Here is a 22,771-nt window from a genome sequence, read left to right on the forward strand (position 1 = left end):
TTAAGGAAGCTATTCGTTTTTCTTATTAAGTGTTCCCTTGAAAAACGAAACAAATCCACCTTTAGGGCAGTATTGCTTTCATTAGACATCCCAGCAGAACAAAAAATACATTTGTTTCTTGAGTATTAAAATGTTCCTTGATATTAAAAAATGATGGAAAAGTAGGTTGAGGAAGCGGTTTTAAAGATATACTTCCTCGTAGTTTGTCAAGCGAATACATTACTTGGCAAGAATAGCCTTTTGCACTTGATTCATTTGGCATGCATAAAGCACACACCATGAAATTCCCCTGTTATCACTGAACATATTTAAAATTCATATAGGTCTACATAAGACAAAATATTTTCTTTTCGTTTCTTAGCACCACAGTACATCATATGACTTATTATTGGTTTGAATTATTTATAACCTCCTGTCAAATAGCTATTGTTTTAGGGCCCATTTTGCCATTTACTTATCCATGGCATCGGTTTCAGTGCGATGAAAAGTAAGGACTGTTGCCGTAGCTATAAAAACATTTTATCTTCAAAATGGCACCATATAACAGGAAACTGAAACCAATAAATAGACTGGCACTGCATTGTATTGTAAATTATAGCTCCAATGCTAAATCACAAGATAGTCTAGATAGAATGGCTACAGATTACAAGGGAATGCATTTACAAGTGTGCATGCCCAGGGTTTTAGCAAGAGGCTTAGAACCCAAACGCCGGCCTCAATATCCCTGATGAGATTTCACCCTCTTCCCAATCGTTACCCAACCATTCCCCTTTAAATGAAGCCCTGTAAATCTGCAGAGCTGTCCCGGGGCCTTGCAGTAACTTCAGCCTTTGCTTGTGTTGTGTGGGGCACGCTGTCCTGGCTCCTGTCTCAATAGGTGATGTTTCTTAATCTAAGCTGTCCCGTTGGATATTTTCCAGAAGCTCCAGTGGAATTCAATGGCGACCTCTCTCTCCCCTGCCGCGTCCCTGTCTGGAGATGCTGAGAAAAGATCAGACTGGAATGCGATGTTTGGGGGAAAGCGGTTTTGGATTTAACCTGTTTTGTCTTCAATGACTTAAAATCGTAAAAGAAAAAAATTCCATCAATATGTTCTATACTGTTCTCTTATGTTGATGCTTGATCACTTATACTATTACTGTGGCTTCTACTATTAGCTTTTTATGCTTATCGCTAAATACTATGATAAATAAAAACATTCACTGGCTTATCTATTCAACCAATATGGGTTATTTCATGGCCGGTGCTGATAATGATCATTTAGAATACAGAGCAACCAATGGCCGATAAGCTCTGCCAATATTTTTAACAGATTTTGATTATTTTCCCTAAGTTATGCAATTTCAAACAGCCCTTTTTATTACAAATCTATAAAATGTATTGTATTAAAATGTTAATATAAAGCTTTGTGTGTATTTTTAGGCCGCGGATTGACCAAAACAAAATATCGGCCTATGTTGGAGATTTAAGGCCCATAGCTGATGTGGTAAAAAGTAAAAATATCTGTCCAAAATATCGGTTTATGCCTACTAATGTGCTATGCTGACTCTTACATTAGATGAGGTTTATAAATTGTAAGTTGCCAGAATAGTCATTACTCATATTCTGTTTTGCTATCTGTTTAACTAATGGTGCAATCCTTCACAGAACATCAGAATTGTTTACTTGTGCTAAATGGGTCTATTTCACCATTTCCATTATGGCTTCTGAACTGAATGGCTGCATTATATTACCAGCAATTAAACCTCAATCTATATTTGATATGCCTCATTACGGAATCTGTTCTATACGCAATTCCAAAAGCTGTAAAAAAAATTTTGATCGTGTGAACTCTTAAATCATTCCAGGCATTCACCCCACCGCACTCTCAAATCTGTTTACTGCGAGTTCGTTCACTGCAAGCATCTACGCCCCTTTCGCTCATAAATTAGTGGTTAGGGCAACACCTCGCACACAGAGACGAATTGTATGTTTATTCTGTAGCGCTTTGTCCACCATTTTTCAAACCCGCTCTAGGATTTTCTAAACACACCACTACAGCTTCGTACATCCTACACATGGCGATAATTGCATTTTAATAGTACAGCGCTAACCGTGTATCCCCCTTGAACAGCTTAATTTAATTGCGTGCTTCTATTGTGCGGTGAGCCAAGACGTGCGCAGACAAACCCTAGACTTTGCAGCCTGTAGGCATTTTTCAGTACAAGGTCTACCCCTCCCCTCCATCGTGTTGGGTGCCAGTGTAATTTCCCACAGTGCCGACATTGCGAGCTAGCAGGTATTTTGCCAACATGTTATTTATTCGTAGCATATGCTCATCACTGCGTATGTTGACGTATGTGTGATTGCAGGGAGTAGAGGAGGCCTTTCCCTTCTGCTGGGGTGGTAGACAGGCTTTGACGCCTCACCAGAAGGTTAAGCAGTTTAGTCTAATCCCAGTTGGTCCGATGCAATTGGTGGACAGTCGAAGAGGGAAGTGTCGCCCAGCTGTCCTGCTGTTCCATGGAATTTGGTTCTTCGACATTAGACTTAAGTGCAGTGTTTTGGCAGTGACATGGCTGATGTGCCATGCAGTGTCACTAGGCTGATAGGTTGACCTAGCTGATTAGGTCACGATGATTACTATATCGATTTATCATTCAATATATGATAACTGGAACAATTTATTTGTGAGCTCAGTATTTATCGTGTTTACAAATTATTTGCTATTTAGATTTTAGTTATTTTACTGGTTAATACTATGATTTGATTTGAGCAGTAGAAGGTTGCATAAGTAACTTCTACAGCCATTTATAGTGTCATTCTGCTATTTATTTGCCGCAGCCCAGGCCTTTAAATGATATTGTAGATTGAAAAAAAAGTCTTTATGCCTCTACTGGGATTATTCCTGCTTTATTGTTATCATGTTAAAGTTGTTTCAATATGGCAGTTTATTGGTATATTTCTCTGTAGCAATATATCGTGCCACAAAATTTCTTATCATCACCAAAACTGTAATGCGTTCATTGTTTTGAATAGTTGGTCATTTGACAACAAAGGCTCAGAAGTAAAAAAAAAAATTTATCAGATACAAAGTCTAATATAAAAATTCAGGTAAAATACATCCAAATTTGATTCATGACCTAGGTGGCAGGAATAGGGAAATTTTAAAATGACATATGTTGCAATTCCATTTAAAGATGTTTTAAATTACAGTAAAATCCATGTGTCTGTTGTTTAAAAAAAAAAAATCTAGTTAATGTAATTTGTATTCCAACGGTATACCCCAGAGCACCACCGTAGGCACGTTTTATTTCCCAACATGGCATGCAAAGCCAAAATCATACCAGGTGCTGTTTTGCATTGTGCATGTTCCACCTTATGGGAAAAATGGCTGACACTGTCTCCTGTCAGCCGAGCATCTGTTTAGCTTCTCTTTTGCACATCGTGGGGCGTGTACGGACCACCAACGGTGAATCAATTTGTCACCACATTTGATAAGTGTTGCTAATTTTAAAACAGTAAAAAAGGGGAGCCATTTTAATCTCGAAATAAAACGATTATATGAGGAGATAATGACCATTTTATGCTTATGTTGAGGATCTCATTAGTTTGAACCTTGGGGAGCGGTCTTGTTACCCCACCCCCAGTTTCATAATTGTCACTGTGGATCGTATGGGAATTCACATGCCAGATTAAAAAACCCTAAAGAATGATCTATCCATTGTTCATAACACTGCTGACTTGACTACAATGTACTAAACGATGGATGTACCCCATTTCCTTGTACAAATTCTATATTGAGTTGTGCAGTTTCAGATAAAGAAAGCGTGAGAGAAGATGTGGTGAAAAATGTTTTGGTTTGAACACACAGCGGGCGACCAAAAGAGCAGCGATTTGAGATTTTTTTTTTTCCAGTTTTTCTCCCCGTGGAGCATTCTTATCACCATGTTCACCCATCTGGTTTCCATCGCTGTTGACATTACTCACACTTGGAGATCAGGACCACGTAAAAGAACCTTCTCCAAACACCTCAGGCAGTTTAGTCACTTGATATATAGTGATAACATTGAGCTATGATAACCTAATTAGTTATCTCTGTTGATTGCTGTGACCCCGATAGCACAGTCTTTGCAGTAGTACCGTTCACTGGTAAGCCCACTTTTTTCCAGGAGTGTTGATGGTCTTACATATGATTCAAGTTCATTAATAAGGACTACTGTTGGCTATAGTATTGTGTAGGTTTTTATGTGATTTCTTAAAAGTTTGAAATATATATAGGAATAAAAGTTCAAAATATAGGCTATGACAAGAAATTATATTTGATTTCACACAGTATTGGGAGTTTTGGCTGTACATAATATGTGGAGGCCAATGAAAAACAGCTTATTTTTGTCTTGTGACTGGCCCCTGAACCATCGGACATCTGCAATGTATAGTCTAACAGCTTAAATCTGGTTTAGTTTCGTCTGATATCAGTGATGTAGTATTGTGAAGCTTTGCCAGTGGAAAAAATAAACCACAAATGGAAACAGTAGTAAAATACTTTTGGCTTGACAATGCTGGAAAGTAATAGGCTACAGTTAGTCCTATAATCTTTGGAGTACACCATTTTGCTAGCTGAAAAAAACATCTACACACAGACTCCTGCTGACAGCTTATTGGCAAATGTCTATATTGGCTAGTCGCCCATTTTAGACTGTACTTAATCCAATATGTCGATCATATTACATCACTGGCAAATCGTGTTCCTGATTCTGTGTTAGCTTCGCAATTAGCATCTATCGCTAACATTGTTTATGACCAGTAACACAAACCAGACCTGCTAACTGTGTGCGAGCTACCACAAGCAACTGAACGTCAGAGCCTGATGGATATTTTTATACTTGGTTGTGACACAAGGGCCCCTAGCATACACCCAGCTGTAATTTGGGACCTAGTTTGCTGCAAAAGGTCTTATGAGTCATTTTGTAAACAGAAACAGGAGACCACTGGCTAACGCTACGAACACTTGGCGTCATTGTTTTTGATTGAAATCTTTTTTTTTTTCGGGAGCAAAAGTTAGCAAAACGAGCTAGTACAACCACTTTCAATAAAATCCCAACTTTTCTTTGTAGAAAAAAATGAGATGTAAGCATTTGTAATGTATAATCATTTCCCATGTCTTTGGCTATTCCGAAGACTTATTTAAGAGGTTTTGGCAAAGATAAAGGAAATCTGCATGCCAACCTCTAAGCCCAGTTCAGTTCACTAATGGACACTTGGTCGTTCCGGCTTATTTTGAGAACTACTGCTTTGGAAGAGATGCCTTGTAATTATCTTAAATGGGAAGAGTCACGAGGGCAGCTGTGTGCAACTGGACACTGCTTGTTCAGATGTTCTTATAGGCTACATGTATTGTATCCCCACTAGCTTAACATCATGCTATTCTTACCTAAACTATAATTAAATGAAATGATACTTCAAAGAAAATGTAATATAGAACTATGTACTTAACTAGAACTAGGGCTACTGTAAATAGCCTACTACTAGGCTACTTGTTACTATCACAAACCACAAGTTGAAAAGAATATTAACTAAGAAGGTTATTGGTCAATTCAGTATTGGGCCACTGAAATATACTGAGCTTTCATTGAGTGTTCAAAGTGCTACAAATGTGACTATACTGCTATTTTAAAGATTTATAGTGAGACTGGCCATTACTTTTTTAATATGCACAACTGTGCATTATATAGACATTTATAGTTATTTCAAACATTAAACAATTTGTGGAAAAGTCAAAAAACGGCCTCTTATATAAGCCTCAAAATACCGGTAGAGCTTATTGACATCGATTGCTTTGGATTCTACAAATGTGACTTGAAAAAAACATTGTGGTCTGTCTCAACTGTTCAGTCAAATATTTTGTGAAACAACTTATTTTTCTTCATTTCCCCCAAGTCTGCGTTGTACTGGTCATCCTCTCAGTTGCTCAGATAAGATAAAACATGTGCGTGTCTCCATCTTGGTCCAGCTCTAAGTGCTTTGAGTGTTTTTGGCTGACTAAGAAAGGCTCATTGATGGGGCTGCTGAAAGACGGGATTGTGAACCAAAGTGAAAAGACTTCAGTTTTGGTCTCTGCCTGGCTGGGACCCAACTCAGCTGCAACATTTCAACTGATATTTATAGTCAAACATAGGGTCTCACGAAATAGTCCAGATACTGAGAAGCCTATAAATAAACAAACGCTATATATATTTTGATTTTGACCTATAATCTTCATGGCTGCTTCCTTGTGCAACTGCTCCCAAGATTCAAATAGAACAGTCCCAACTTCCTGTTTTTAACTCAGTGGCCATATATGAGCACATGCCTTCTAAACACTTGACTTTTTGACATAGAATTATCGGAATGTGGATTTAAGCTGCATGTTTTTTCAGTTACGTGATTCATTAGGTCAGGTAAGTTGAGCTGGGTATTTGGAAACTGAGTACAAAAACATTAACGTTAAATGATTTAAGGTGCGCTATGTAACTTTTCTGTTATAGTGTCCTTTATGTGCTGGTTTCTCTAGAAATGCGATTGCTTTACCTGGAAAGCATACAAAGTGATGTGTAATGAGTATGAGTAATGCTTTACTGGAATTGGAAACATATTTCTCTTTCATGTATTCAATTTGAGGTGTTTTATTGCAAAAACTATACTGCTTGCTCCATGGAGAAGTTAAATGCCATAACTACTATTTAACTAGGGATGCGCCGATCCAGCTTTTTCACTTCCAATTCCAAATCCAATACTATGGCTTTAATTATCTGCCGATACCCGATATCAACAGGTACCAGTGTAAGGACTGAAAACAGCATGTATTTTATTTATATAAAAATAAAGTGATCCGAACATGTTGTGCAGCCTTTATTTATCTCTCAACTAACTACTGAACAACTTAGTATAAACTAAAATTCTAACATGAGAATTTCTAGGCCAAATATGACCAGTAAATAGTCTTATTACATCAGTTTAGTCCATTAATGTAAACCAATATCTGATCCAGTATCAGCATCAATATCTGATACCAGGATTGGTGCATCCTTATATGTAACTTTCCATTTTGCTACCATGAGTGAAATGTAGGCCTATATCAAATTCACCAATGTTTTTATGTATACATTAATTGAAAAAAACAATAAAAATGTGACGATTGGTTAATGCTCAGTTCAGTAAAAATATATTGCTCATATATTGCTCCCTTGGCTCATGACACCATGTTTTTGAATGCTGCTACACTGTTTACACAGGTTAAAGGGTAGGTTACTACACAGGTTAGGTGGGATTTAAAAGCCACAAGATTAGCTAACCTTTGGCGCCTCCTTTGCTAACCTGTGCGTGCGTGCTAAAGTGTGACCTACAGGGATTAGGAACTATAGCGATCAGATCAGAGCTAGCAGGTATTAGCCTATCTGAAACGCTGGCGGACTGAAAGGCGGCCTTGTTCAGTTTGACGTTACATCTTCAATGATCTGTGGCTAGGTCTGGGCGCACATGACTTCTCGTGTTTGCAGACGCTGTTGAAAGATGTGAATTCAAATAAACTTGTGAAATCTGACTTGGCTCAAAATAAACATTTAGCACCTCTGCACTGTGCTCATGACATACCTTTAAGTTGTTTTTATACAAGCCGACTGTGGTGCACCTCAGGTTTAACCCAGTTCACATGGCTAGTTTTTCAACTAAAAGCAAGTCTCAACTTCGCCTTTTGTCATCAAATTTCTTTGCGCTCACACTAGTTTTTCTTTTTTCCAGTTCTTTGATTTATTTATTTAGCTTTGATTTCTTATGTTTTTGATTTCTAAGTAGGCCTATTGTTTCTTCTGTCTGTGGTCTAGGCACTGAGCTAGAATATCAAGAATATATCTTTTTATGACAAATTATGAAAGATTAAGAGTAGTAAATGTTATAATAACCCAGATTTGAAGGTAGGGATGAATAATTTGGGATGTAATTTGGGGTGTAATTGTGATTTTTCTGACTAGCAGAACTGATAAACTAATAAACAAATCAGATTTCAGAACATGTTTGTACAAACTGGGTTAGTTTTTATGAAAAATAAATTAAGATATTTTGTTATTATGGTACTTCAAAAATTACAGTTTTGGCGATTCAATTTGCAATTCCAGTTTGATTGAGATTAATCTTGCTGCCCTATTTGAAGTTTCATTAAAAAAATTCTAAATCTGTTTGTGGAATTGGAAATTTATATTGACTATATGCTGTACTATCTTTTTATTTGAAAGTATATTTGTTCACTATTGCAATGAAATGGGTCAAGTATATTCATGAAAGTAGTGTTCATATGAAATAGAAGTTTAATTTTAGATTAAATGTATTGATAACTGATGACTGTGATGCTTAGATTTAACTTAATAGAAAATACTTGTAATGCATTCTATAAGAGTCTATATCCAGCCAGTCACACAAGCTCAGAGTTATTTCCCACAGCTATTGATATGTAGTTTTCACCACTGCCACTCAATAGGCTTTCCTTTACGTTCCACTTTCTCCCATTACTCCGATGTGTTACCGGATATCTCTCCTCTGCACGCGTACAGGCTTAGGGCAGTTATTGAGGAGGGCAAACTGAATGATACTGAAGGAAATTGCTTCAGCGTCCAAACATACTTGGGATTCTGCTCCTGTTTCATTAAGCCCTCGTGTCCAATGGGACTCGCAGTGGGACGGAGACAGAATTTAAACCATGCTTGAATGGAGTCTGGGACCAACTTAAAGGTTAGGGGGTCCATTATAGCTCATGTGTTGGCTGTCGATTCACATTAGGAATTACTACTTTTTGAGGCCATGTGTATGGTCAAATAAAACCACAATTGCAAAATACACTATGCAAGTTAATACAGGCCAAATTAATATTATTTCACAACTGTCCCTTATGTGCAATGAGTTAAATGTACTGTTGCAGATTATAATTTAAAACATCAGAAATACTTAATTTTAATTGTTCACATGTGTCCCATTTATTCACTGCAATAACTTATAAACTTTTCACAAATTTCAGAGACTGTGACAGTAGAGCTAACAAACATTAGCAGGCTAACATGTAGTTCCTCTTTTGCGGAGAATAAAGTCCCCTACAATTAGATGTAAGCTACAGACATTGGTCTCATTTTGACCCTAATAGCTGCTTTTACAATATTTCTGTACTAGAGCAAAACTGATTTCTCCTTAATTAGATGGAAAATAATGGGTACAGCCAGAGAAAAAAAATATTCCAAAATATCCCCAAACTGCTTGAAACTGGTTTGGATTCAGAATATATTTCAACACTGACATAAATCAAACTTCATCAATACATCTAAATAGAGATATTTAGAAATATTCAAATATTAGAGTCACTACAAGCTTTGTTGTTGTCTAAATCTACAAAATACTAGTAAACAAACAAGTTCCATATGTCTCTCAAAGCATTACTGGCACGACCAGCATGACATATTTTCACAGTAGATTATGCAGTTCACCTTTTGTGGACAGGCTTGGACGGAAGACGGAGGAGAAAAGAAAAACAATGAGTCAAGTGTGAGGCTAGCCAATTCTGTCCCATCTGGCTACCGTGTGTGCGCAACCAACTGTTTTCCTATGGTCAGCCCTTCAGTCAACTCCTATTCACACCGTCCTATTCCCTAGCAACAAAAGCAGTTCAAAAATTTAAATATAGATAGACAGGTTCAGAAATCCCATGTGATCCTTTGTAATGTCAATGAGGAAGCTTGTAGAGATTTTGTGGATTAAAAGACCGAAAGAATGAAAAGATTCCAACTCCACCCTGGTTTCCGTTTGATTATGCCAATTTTAACTTTGCTATGAGTTAAATGTTGCATGGAAACATTTTGGTAGAACATCCAGCTTTAAAAATATGGCATCCAGGTTGGTGCACGTAGTTAGTTTTGAACCCTATGACTGTTTTGCTCGCTTGGGGATTTCATTTTGACATGGGGAGGGCATAGGTTGTAGGTCAAACTTGCGGAAGTGATCTCATAAACCCCAATGTTGCCATCATCTTAGGCAAATTGCCTTAACAACTGTACAAGGGGCCATGTCTTTAGAATACATCTGCGTACACTCACTTGAAGCACAAAATTATACATAATGAGGGAAAGGAGGAGTTTGAGTGACAAGAAGAGACCTATGGCTTATCTTAACAGCGATCTGGCTTAAACAATTTAGCAATTTGTCTGGGAGGAAAGTTTTACTGTGTTATTTTTATGTGTATCCATTTGAAAGATCTTTAAGGCAATATGGGTTACTTAAATTAAAATGAAATGCATTTTGGTTTGTGGTTGTTCCAAAAGCAAAGCCATCTGAGGTTGGTAGTTTGAATCCCTTGGTCTTGATGTCATGTGTTTGCCACGATACAAAAATTTCAACCTCGATTTTGATACTGAGAAATAGACTTGAGGCATAATACAGATTCAGATGCACAATGCTAATAAACACTATTAATTCAGAAAAAAAAATGTAATTTTCAACATTAAATAAAAATACTTTCTTTTATATTACCATGTGGTCTTATATTTGTGTAATCCTTCAGTCATCCAGGTCTGTTCATAGTGGTCCATCGGCGTCTAATAGTCTGTGTGCTCTCATACTTGTTCTGATACAGCTCAAGATAATTCTAAAGCTATTCAGGAAAGGTTAATTTCCATCCTGTGACCTTTTTTAGTATTGATTCTTGCTCAAATGAGTGTCTAGTTCTAATAATAGTTTAGTATCTATTAGTATCTGATTTGAAATACTTTTTGACAACTCTACTTTGGTATATATGAGAATGTTGGTTGTTTTGTAAAAGTAAAAGTTGAAGCTTTGTAACTTCATCTGCCGTCTCCATGGAGATATTTTAATTCCATGCTGTGGACCATTCCAGGAAAAGCAAAAATCTGTAGAGATAAGCAACTGAGGTGGAGTTATAGGCCCCGTTCATAATAGTACGTATTCGAGTCATTTTCGTTGCGGATGCAGTTTTTGTCCACACTAATCTGATTGAAAACGGCTCCAGAGATGGAACGATCTGGTGTCGCCAGCTCCCACGAATTCATCTGAGGATCTGATCCGTCACCGTGTGCACGCCCAAAAACGTTGATACGCTGATACTCTGATGTAGGTCTATGTGCTGCAAAACAATTCACCGCCAAAACGCTAAGAGTCTAGAATATATGTCCATTCATATATACAGTCTATGCGTATCACCTGCAGAAAAAAAAACCTCTGAAGAGTTTAACATCAATCATCTCCAACGTGACAGAAGCACAGAACAGACTCACCATCAGCAGAACACCCGTCTGTCACAGAAAGAACACATGTAATCCACTGAGTCGTGTCCTTTAGTGCGACAGAAGCTGAACCGCATCAACCACAATAGTGAGCTCTTTCTGGAGAACTTAGTTTATGCAAATTAGCCATGCGGTTTTAAGTTTTGTTTCTGTAAAATGTAAACAAATATGCTCAAAGCTGTGTGGATAGGGAAGGCTTGTAGACACAGAAACGATGTGTATGGACGCAAATTGTTTCCGATACTTGATACGTGGATTTGTTTCAGTGCAAATGTTGTCATAGTGTGCAAATTTTACATTAACATTATTGCACTTCCAACACTACTAACTGTAACATAGTATATCAACACAAGAAAAACAAATATGGTAGATCTGAGTAATGCCACCCAGCCCCTTTTAATTGGATAATTTGTGTCCTGGTAGTGAAGCCTGAAGCTATGCAGTCTCACTCTATACAATGTGATAGTCATCTGTTTGTGCCTGTGCATACGTGTCATAAGGAGGAATGTCTATCATTATAACTGGAGCGGGTTGGAGCCTTATCGCACTCTCTCTCCCCTCTTATAATAATACACTACATATCTTCAAAAGCCTTGCAAATTGATAGGGAGGTATCCAAGCTAGCATCGGCCAAGTTTTACAATAGTAATTTAAGGCTTTGTTCTATCTAATTATATTTCACTTTTGGATTTACGATGTTTACTTGGCACTTATATGAATTTTAATAATTATAAAGCCTAGGAAACAGTGATCGACGGTGCATGAGCCTCTTTTTCCAGAGTGTTGTGGGTGTATCGGAGTTGCACCCTGCAGCTATTCATTAGTCCCCTCACCCTAAGCTCATACCGCATCCAAAGGTCAAAGGTCAGTCCCTTGTTAAGTGAAAGGAGAGCTTGTTAGTGATACCATAAAACAGCTATATCCAGGTGTGTTTTGTCTCGCTTGCAAATCAGATAACCATGTATTATTAACAATTTCATGTTGATTATGCTGGTTTTTACGCTAATGATGCTAATCTAGTGCTGTTTTTGTCTCTTCCAGCAACGCTCCACCGGTAAATACCTACTTGACCTGATATGCGTTCATCTCAACCTCACCGAAGGGGACTATTTCGGGTTGGAGTACCAAGATCACCGCAAGATGATGGTAAATCTCAAAATGATTTCCAGATAAAAGCTCTATATTCTGCAGGCAGTCAAACAACCAAGAAAAGTTACAAAGCTAGCAATAAAATTTTTATTACTTTTTTGCCCTGTGGGGACTTCCAACAATATCCTCTTGTTTATTTGTTCTATCTTAAGAAACACATGATTTGTCCATTATTTGTGCGTCAACAGTATTAAAGACACTGCAAATAACTTATTGACTTATTGAGTTGTTTGCTCATATTTTTTTCAGTTTGAAATAAAAAATGTAAGTTATATAATAGAACCATCAAACTGAAGAATTATTGTACCCATGGTTTTAGCCTATCTCAAGACCTGGTACTTGTTTGGATCTGGTATAATCTGATTTTAAATCCAGGTTAGGTCTGATGGTAGCCAGGCTGGCGCCACCTAGTGCCTCCGCTCAATTTCATTTCTCTCCAGCGACTAGGTCAGGAATCAGAATACACTAGACGGTTTGCAAGAACCCCGAAAGTGTGAGTCCGGACACCAGCCAATCAGTGAAGAGCCATACATTCTTTGTTTGGCAATATTCCCAAAATCAAGGATTTTAAGCCAGAACAAAGAGAATGTTTGGTAAATTTTATCAAGAGGGAAGACATTATTGGCCTTCTTCCTACATGATTTGGGAAAAGCTTAATATACCAGTTAGCCCCGTTAGTGACACATTGCATACTGTACATCATGACCAAATAGCAGCGATTTGTTAAATAAAAAAAGTATCCGCCTACCATCAAGTGAACAAATTCTAATGCTGCAAGGTCAGACGGTTTCCATGAAGTGAAACTGGTTTGATGAATCAGGCTAGTCTGGTGGTGCACAGAGAGCCAAATATTTACTTCAATGTGCACTATGTAACTTTCATGAAGAGTCTGCAACCTTCTTGTCTTCATGGAAACATTATTGCTTTTCTTGGAATGTCCCACCCTACACCAATAGGCCAAGGTAAAGGTTAGATCTGCAGAGAGGCGACCCCGCTTACAGTAATAATGCATGATTTTCCAAGGCATTTTGAGCAATAAAAACACCAGTAATCTAATTCATGGAAGATGGATAACTTAAATAATTAAATAATAACTTCAAACATCTCTATGGAGATTAGAAAAGTTACATAATGCACCTTTAAATTGTACTTGATGTGCAAAAAATAAATAAATTATCGAGTGTAATGGAATATATTTGGGGAAAACACAATCTATTTTTATTCTTAACTGACAAAATTCTTCTCAGCCAGTCAAAATATTCTTAAATGAAGCGATTTATCTCAGATTATAATTGGCCTTCAAAATAGACCTGCTGTCACCATTTATCATTATCAAAACAAGCTTTGAAATTGAATTGTGACCCCAAATTCCTCTATGCAAGTTGACCCACAGATCAAAATCAAATCGATCTTATCTCTCTTTCATCTTCCATCATAATTTCCACCTGAATTCCTCGGACAAACCTGTTTTCCTATACTGACAGCTGGTTGTAATAACACTCGCACTGGGTTGTCCGTGCCATAGGCTATATCTGTCAGTCACTGGGGGAAGAGGCTTTGAATCCAGAAGGCAGATGGACTGAATCACCAAATATTGTAGGGAAGCAGTGGAACAAATAATATAACGCCATGATATAGTAAGTGACATCATTGTCTACGTACGGGTAGTAAAAGACTGAGGTCAAGCCAAGCGCCGTGATTTGTCAAGATGTGGTAGGAATTATGAACTCCACTGTGGCTGTAAATGACAAAATAGATGTAACTACGACAGAAAAGTGGTTGAATTTGTAATCTATAAAAATCTTCGCTATCATTATTATTATTAATAATTTGCAGCTATCTGAGGCACTGCTCTGTCTGAGGCTTTCTTAGACTTTAATTTGAGCTTTATTTTAACACTACCTGACTAGACTAGGCTTAGCTGGAACTACAACAGGACAGCTGATTTGTACTGTTGAACAAGTCCCTCTCAAATAACAGTACAGTATAAAGCAGTGAACTAAGCAAGGGTGACGTCACCCACAGCGTTTGGCTTCACTCAAACGAAGCTCGCGATGCCAGCGGTTACACGAGTGAATTTGGCGCCAGGGCCTTATTAGGAATAGGATTTTTTTTTACTGATCAAATGGTGAATTAAATATCCCAGGATCATGTAAAGCGGGTTAATACAAACATTTTAAGGCCAAAATCACAAGGTTTGAGTTTTAAAGAGAGATCTTAAAACTTTTTTGACAGTTTGCTAATGTGCGCATTGTGTCATCTTGGTAACTACTGAACATTACACCATAGACATATATGTAGAACACCCCCAGCTTGATGTCTATCAGTATTGATAAATGTGTTGTCTTGTCATCCCTGCAGGTTTGGCTGGATTTGCTGAAGCCTACTCTCAAACAGATCAGAAGTAAGTAGCTTAAATATGCCCATGGAAGGAATTTTTAAATGTACCACATGTGGGTATGTCAGTAATATCCTGGAACAGAGCACTGGGAGAACATGAGGATGCAATATAAAGGGTTTAGAATTTAAAGGGTTCAGTGCTGCCACTGTTACCAAATTTTAAAAAATGCATAAAATTATCACATGTGGGTCCCTAAATATTCATGGTTTCATTTCAAATTCATTGAAAAATAAGTGAAAATCAGCTATTTGGAAATCAGCTTTTGATCAAATTTCAGTTGAGCTAGTGATTGTCATTAGATCTGATATGAGCAAACTGATTTCTCTCTGATTATTCACACCAGTGCAGAATTTGACAAGGAAAACTAAGCAAATAGGGTAAAACTAATGTGGCAAAGACAAAAAAATTTATCTCCCAAATGCAGCAGTTAGTATAAAATCCATGTAAACACAGCGTAAATCAGACCTCATTACTGGGTTATCTGAATATTTTAGTAATCAGATTTTTACGGGCCATTTAAATGAACCCAATGATGACTTCAAAACAGTGGACATATTCATTCAACACTGGTCAGATTCACTTTTAGTTACAAAAACATACTTGATGATACAAACTATGAATTAAACTTAGGCCACATATTTGTCAGCATCTTTTTCCAAACCTCTTATATCAATACTGGTTTGTTAAAAGGTAATAACATTAGTATAGCTTTATACATTTCAATAACTAATAATGCTCACTTCTTCTCATAGTCATACGGTAGTTTTGCTTTGCACAAATCCTCCACATTTGGAAACACTTAATGACCTATTATGCGCCGACAAATGGCAGATTCCCTTTCTCTACCTACCGCACTATTTGCACAGCCCTCTTAAATCTAACCATCTCCTCTTCCCTTTTACTTCCTCCTCCAGGGCCCCGAAACACCATCCTGCGCTTCGTGGTCAAGTTCTTCCCTCCCGACCACACGCAACTCATGGAGGAACTCACAAGGTCAGTTACTGTTAGGCACTTTGTAAATTAGAAGACACTTTATTTTAATGATGGTTTAGCGTCAGACCTTCAACTATGCTTGGAAAAGGTGCTCTTTATGGTTTGCAGTTCAAGTACGTGTAATTAAATTATCTTTTTATAAGTTTTCATGTCCTTGGATAGCTGCTTAATGTTGGCAACATGTATAAGAACACAAAGAAGCAAAGAGTTCCTTCAATGTGGGAAGCAAACTTGTAAAAATATTTGTAGTAGGAGCTTTAAATATGAACATAGAAGATTAATGCTCACGTAGTGTTTTGAATTCATACACTTTTGTTGTACTATACCATCAGAGTAAATATTATAACATGACATTTGGAAGTAAAAAGATTGATCAGACTCTTTGCTATTTCCCATGATGCTTTAGTTCTCATAATATCTGAAACATAAGCCAAACAGGAAGTTGTGTCTGCGGCGCTTTGTATCCACTTGGGCCTATTTAAAACGAAAGACAAGTAAACACTGTGACCACTTCATCATGGTCGACTGCCTCAGCTGGACACTATTCTGCTAAGCTCTGTCCATGCCGATTTATTCATCCATCAAGAAGAAGTTGACATGATTTGTTTTGTTAAGTTTACTTACTGTATCACCGTGGAAACAACCCGCAAAGATGTAAAAAATACCATGTTCTGCTTTTACACTGCATATTTTAAACTACTTGTAAATAGCTGTGGTCTTCCAGCAATCGTAACAATGTACATTCTACACAAAAAAAGCTATTAGAATGCAGCTAAGGCCCATTAAGTTTATTAGGGAGTTTATAGCTAATACGCAATTTTATCCCATTTATTCAGCTAGCATAGAATTGACCCTGTCTGCTGAGACTTGCAAATTGCCGCCAAGCAATTTCACTGTGTTTATAGTTTTCAAATGGGAATATTTAAATTAGCTGTTGTTAGATCTGTAATTTGTAATGTACATGAGACAATAAATAAACAAATAAATGGTGGAATAAGGTCATAATTTAATGTGTTTTCTTTTTTTTAGGTATTTGTTTGCGCTCCAGGTTAAACGGGATCTGGCGTGTGGACATCTTGTTTGCAATGACACAAGTGCAGCCCTAATGGTTTCCCATATTATTCAGTGTAAGTATTAAACATAATACTAACATTTTTGCAAACTCGTGGCTTTTAAAACATCACAATAGAACATCAAATTTGAAACTATGATATTTATGAGACAAAAAGGAGCTAGTTTTGATTCTGCAAGTAAACATCTCATTAATTCAGTGCTAGGGCAGGAAGGATTTTTAGCTTGGAGATAATAAAAACAGATTTGTAATTTCAAATAATTGGTAGGTTAAATTAGTTGAAGGGCATCTCAGTAAAAAATTATTTCTTGTAGTTATCTGTAAAAAAAATAAATAAATAAATTTGATGGTAGTGGTTAAAGCAGGCATGTTTTTGGACTCGGCAACCTTTAGAGATGTCAAAAAATAGCAAATCCTTTCCATAACCATTACATTTACAATTTAAACATAATTTTCACATCTGGCTTTATAGAAATGCCATGTGTTGTAGTAGTGAAATTGCATTCTGCTCTCCTTTTTTTGTTACTATGACAAATTCGATTGAACTGCAGATGTAACCTATCCAGCGTTGATTGAACCGTGCCCCGCAGACTGTGGCAGGTTGTGGTGCCGCGTGCTCACATCCCATATGGCCGCGTCACCATGGCAACCGAGGTGCTGCCGGGCGCTATACGTGCAGCTGCAGGTGGCCTGCTCCGAGACGGCCTATTGTTGCTTATATTGAGCAGATGGGGACGGACACATCAGTACAGAGATAGTGGATCCGCTCAGAATGAAGAATATTGAGTCTAACCTTGACAGTAACCCACTCCCCCACACTCCTTGCCTTGAAATAATAAATCTCTTGCTATTTTTTCTCTTTCTGTCTATCCTTCTTCCTCTGTCTCTCTCCTCTTTCTCTTCTTTTCTCCCTCATTGCAATCTCTCTCTTTCTTACTTACTCTTTCTCATTCCTTCAACTTTCTCTCTCCTTCTCTCTCTCTTTATGTATTTCTCTTCTCCCCCTCTTTCTTTCTTTTCTTTCTTTCTTTCTCTCCTTTCTCTCTCTATCCTTCTTTTTCTCTTTTTCTCTCTCTCCATGCCTCAGCGGAGATAGGGGACTTCGATGAGACACAAAGCTGGCAGCATCTCCTACACAATAAATATCTGCCCGACCAAGACGCCATCAGGGACAAGATTATGGACTGTCACCGCAAGCACGCGTGAGTATTTGGTGCAGGGGAGGACAGCACAGCCTTACAGAGTCAATGTTAGGTTGGCTTATGTGTTTGAAAAATGTTTTTGGTGACATTTACAGAAAATTACAATACAATAAATTACAATATTTGGTAGAAAAAAAAGACTTTGCAAATATACTATATGTTTTTGGCAACAATTTGTGATACATCTAATACTATTTGTAGCTGTGTGTTCATTATTAAAGTAGCCTCAATATTGATCGAAAGCTTGTAGAAGCAGCCCTGAAGCAAAGACATCCAACTGGACATTTATTTTTCCAAGCATATTACAAGATGTATTTTTCTGAGTTTTTTTGCCCACTAAAAACAGACTTTATTTTTTGACAAAGCTTAGACCCCGTAACGAACCTTTATTTCACCACCTACACCATGAAAAACAAACCTGACCTCAAATGATTCCTGAGATCACAAAAGAGTCGAGCGCTGACTTTCTGCGATCCTTTCCAAAATAGATACAGACTTGATAATACTGCAGCCCAAATATTTTTAGATTTTTAAACACTAAATTGTAATAGTCTAGAACTAATAAATTAGGGTTTTTTAGGGTATTAAAGAAATAACAGTGTTTGCTAAAGCCTTGTGTATTATCTTCAAATACGATGTTAATCTGGTAGGTGGGCTGGCTAGCATACCGAGGTGTCACAAGAGATTAGCCTACACGTCAACACCTAGCATTAGCATTAGCGTGCGTCCAGCAGCGGCTCCCACAGATATTTATCTGTTTACGTTGACGCGTACACAAACACAAATATGTCCGCGCCCATCACACCCACCCCATAAGTCCATTTCCTGCCAAGATGGTTATCGCCATAGTAACCACACTTTTAATCTCTGCCCGGCTGCACTCCCGCTGGCGTGGGGTGTCCAGTGCTTTGGGCCTATTGCAGATGGGAACCATTTATTTAGGCCTATATTAACTAATTTATCTTGAAAAAATATTTATATATATGAATAAATATTAAGCAAACATAATTCTGAAAAAAAAAAGGTGACCATATGGTGTAGAAACAATCAAAATAAAACCAATGGGGATTTTAAAATGCTAAAAATACTAAACGTGCTGTTCATTTTGAGATTTTCTGACACTATTTAGAGTTTACTTTTTAACTTTCTAACATGACGGATTCCGATTTTTTGACGTTCCATCCCAAGATCTATAATACCAGTGACAATAAATATAATCAATCCCAATTAAAATCTTAACAATGAGCTGTATTCATGTGGCTGGGGCCATTTTTCCATCAATAAATTTACCCTTAGCTTTTGTGTCCTTTCCCCAACTTATTTGGATAGACCTTAGGGGTGTAACAATAACCCAAATATCGTGATATCGTATCGTCAAAAGTCTCACAATAATATTGTGGGCTGTCACAATATATCGAATTACAAGTTTCTTTGCTTAAATGCATTGTTTTACAGTAGCAACAGCTTATAAACATAGGGAACTACATATCCCATGATTCATTTTAGTGCAGACAACATGAAGAAATATGTTTTTTACTTGATTTCTTGGGATTCTTATGATGGAAATAATTCATACCAAAATCTTGTCAAGGTATTTTAAAAGCAAAAAAGTGTCTCATCTACAATTATATTAAAAAATATCCAAAATAACATAATAAATTTCGTACTGTGAGATGTATATCGTGATAATATCGTACTGAGAGATTTGGATATAATGGTAGTCCTAATAGTCCTACTTAGCATTGTAATAATTAAATTGTAGAATGACTTAATTGAGTATTTCATTTATTTTCTTGGATAAAACGCAAATATAGATCTTATCATTTTCTTTTCTGACAGCCTACTTGACATAAACAGTTCTAAAAAGGAGTATGAAAAAGCTAGCATTTTACTACCCCTTTATTTGTTTCACCATAATATTTAGATTTCACTGGATTTTTATTTACATTATTCCCATTTGCACACATAATTTATCTTTCTTTTTATAGAACAGCATTGTCATTGCCGCCTCACTACAGACAACAACTTTACAGCCCAAACCACTTGTGTTGTGTTAATCTATCACACAGCGGTAACTTTGTGGCTGCTTTGATGGCTTCCCCGCTGTGAACCACAAAAAACCTCCATCTCGCCCTACATGGGAAGGAAGTGGCTCATTCAGCTGCCTATACAGGAAACAGGAAGCCATTTTCAGATTTCGAGGGGAAACACGCTGCTTTTGTGGCTAATTTTTCACCCCTGCCATCTGATTCTGTTATTTTTATTGTTAGACGATTTGTTGCTTTTACCACCACTTAATTTAGCTCAACGTTTCCTGAAATGCACAGTTCTTCTTGGTACACTGCAAAAATCAGTACATGACTTAAAACGACTTGAATCTGCTATCTTAATTTGAGTTGTTTTTATTGGAATGAGTTCTTAATTTAGGTCTGAATTTCTAGAGTTTTGATCAATGAATTTTTTGTTGTTTGTACTAGATATTTGGTCTTTTTTTTTCAAGGTAAATTTTGACAAGTTTCAGTATATTTTTCTCAGATATCCTTCAAAATAAGTGAACTGAACGGAGTGAAATAATTCTTTGAAAAGCAGAGAGTCAAAAAATTCTAGACCAGAAAATCACAAAATTCTAAACCAATTAAAACTTTACAATATAGTCTCATTAAACTACTCAAAGCAAGATTGAATTAAAATCTCATCAGACTTTCAGTTTCTGCTATCATTTTCATGCCAGTGGTCAAAGTATAATATTGATTATTTCCACAGTGGGCAGACACCCGCTGAATCAGACTACCAACTGCTGGAAATTGCCCGGCGTTTGGAGATGTATGGCATTCGTCTACACCCGGCGAAGGACAGAGAGGGGACTAAGCTTAACCTGTCAGTGGCTCACACCGGGGTGCTAGTTTTCCAGGTAAAATTTTAAAATTATTGAATTTTAGAATCTTTAATCAATATTTCCAAGTACAGATAAGATTAATATTGTAGTTATTTATCTGCTACTACTACTTTTGCTATTTCCACCTTTATTCTGTAAATTTAACTTGTAATTTAACTTTGTAATGTAATACTTAAGCAAAATTGTCCAGTTAGTTATGTGCCACCTCTCCAAGATAAAATTGTCATTGGAATTTATCACATAGCTTTTACAGTGTAGCTTTAGCACTTCTAGGTGTTAAAGCAATGCTATTTTTAAGTCTTGCTTCCTACCATAACAACTAAAGGCTACAGGTCGAGTATATAGAGTCAAGTAAAGGCTATTTTAATGAACTGGTGTTGGGGAGATTTGACCACAGTGACCTCATTATGTCCATCAGCATAGATTTACCATATATTTTCTCATTTTCTGCAATATTCTCTGCCTTGGAAAAAAAAAATAGCTGATGAAGCATTTTGGACAATTAAGTTTTACAGTCTTCCCAGATCCTACTGCATAATGTTGCGATCAGCAGTTTGTTAATCAAAAGAGCATGTGGATGGAAATTCATTGTAAACAGCCAAATCCTTCTTGTAAATATGTAACTTTTTTTCTTTTTAGGGGTACCTGAAAATAAATGCGTTCAATTGGTCCAGGATTCGCAAACTCAGCTTCAAACGCAAAAGGTTTCTTATCAAGCTGAGAGCAGACCCCGCTGTAAGTCAATAGCGTCTTTTAAAATGTTCCCTTGTATTTACCATAAATTACACAATTTCATGTGTTTTTATGTAGCAAAATGCCCACCATGACACTCTGGAGTTTGCCATGGCCAGCCGGGATTGCTGTAAAATTTTCTGGAAGATTTGTGTAGAATATCATGCTTTCTTCAGACTTTTTGAGGAGCCAAAACCCAAACCCAAGCCTATTCTTTTTACGAGAGGGTCCTCTTTCCGCTTCAGGTAAAATTTATTAACTTCTCTATTATTTTATTCAATTTGATTTCATTTTAATGTAAACATATTTTTTTGTATTTTACTTTTATTATTTTTATACATGTTTTTTCCTACTTTGTTAACTAACTGTTGCTTTTTTTTTTTTTATAGTGGTCGAACCCAAAAGCAGATCATTGATTACGTTAAAGACTCCGATGTTAAGAAGATCCCATTTGAAAGGTAAAACAGCATTAAATGGGCAACTTGCGTAACATTTTCCATTTGCCCAATTTCCCCTAATGCAGTCTGGGCCGTAACCAATCAGCTCCAATTAGTGCGATGAGCCCAGACCAGTAATAAAGTTTGTTTTCTGACTGGCTGAACTCGCTCTGACCACAGCTGTTGTATTTGTCTCGCCCCAGGAAGCACAGTAAGATTCTGTCCAATAGCGCCGTGCCCTCCCAGTCCTCCTCATTCAGGTCACAAGTGCCAAGAGAGGTAATGACATTTAAACAGCAACAGATGGTGATATTGAAATTGTCTTTTTTTTCATCACGTTCTTTCTTTTTAATGTATCCTTTTACCTTGAAAGTGAATATTTATCTACCTAAAATACCAACTTCAGTAATAATATTGCTTTGAGAATACTTGTATGTAGCTCTGTTATTAGGTTCTTTTGTCAGACCAAGAGTGTTTTCATACCTGACAATTTCGACTGCTCATTAGCGGTCTTCCTCAGAGTGGTCACATGAGGTGGCTGTGACATGTCTGATCAGCTGATTTTTCCAATTTTTTGGCGCTGTCTTCGTACTGG

General features: G+C 37.0%; 1 protein-coding gene across 2 annotated transcripts in view; it reads left to right on the top strand.

Annotated features, from left to right (window-relative positions):
• The window catches only part of LOC110153259 (FERM, ARHGEF and pleckstrin domain-containing protein 1-like), a 56,929-nt gene that overhangs the window by 16,925 nt on the left and 17,233 nt on the right, over positions 1-22,771 (top strand). For both annotated transcript variants that reach the window (XM_020917141.2, XM_055165141.1), the window contains exons 3-12: positions 12,336-12,440; positions 14,805-14,847; positions 15,759-15,837; positions 16,867-16,964; positions 17,997-18,111; positions 20,875-21,022; positions 21,647-21,742; positions 21,818-21,984; positions 22,129-22,197; positions 22,380-22,455. In XM_020917141.2, coding sequence (XP_020772800.2) covers positions 12,336-12,440; positions 14,805-14,847; positions 15,759-15,837; positions 16,867-16,964; positions 17,997-18,111; positions 20,875-21,022; positions 21,647-21,742; positions 21,818-21,984; positions 22,129-22,197; positions 22,380-22,455 — 996 coding nt within the window. The remainder of the gene's footprint in view (positions 1-12,335; positions 12,441-14,804; positions 14,848-15,758; positions 15,838-16,866; positions 16,965-17,996; positions 18,112-20,874; positions 21,023-21,646; positions 21,743-21,817; positions 21,985-22,128; positions 22,198-22,379; positions 22,456-22,771) is intronic.

Source organism: Boleophthalmus pectinirostris, unplaced genomic scaffold (genome assembly GCF_026225935.1).
Source record: "Boleophthalmus pectinirostris isolate CB_2022bp ecotype Guang Dong unplaced genomic scaffold, ASM2622593v1 HiC_scaffold_11, whole genome shotgun sequence".
Lineage (NCBI taxonomy): Eukaryota > Metazoa > Chordata > Actinopteri > Gobiiformes > Gobiidae > Boleophthalmus > Boleophthalmus pectinirostris.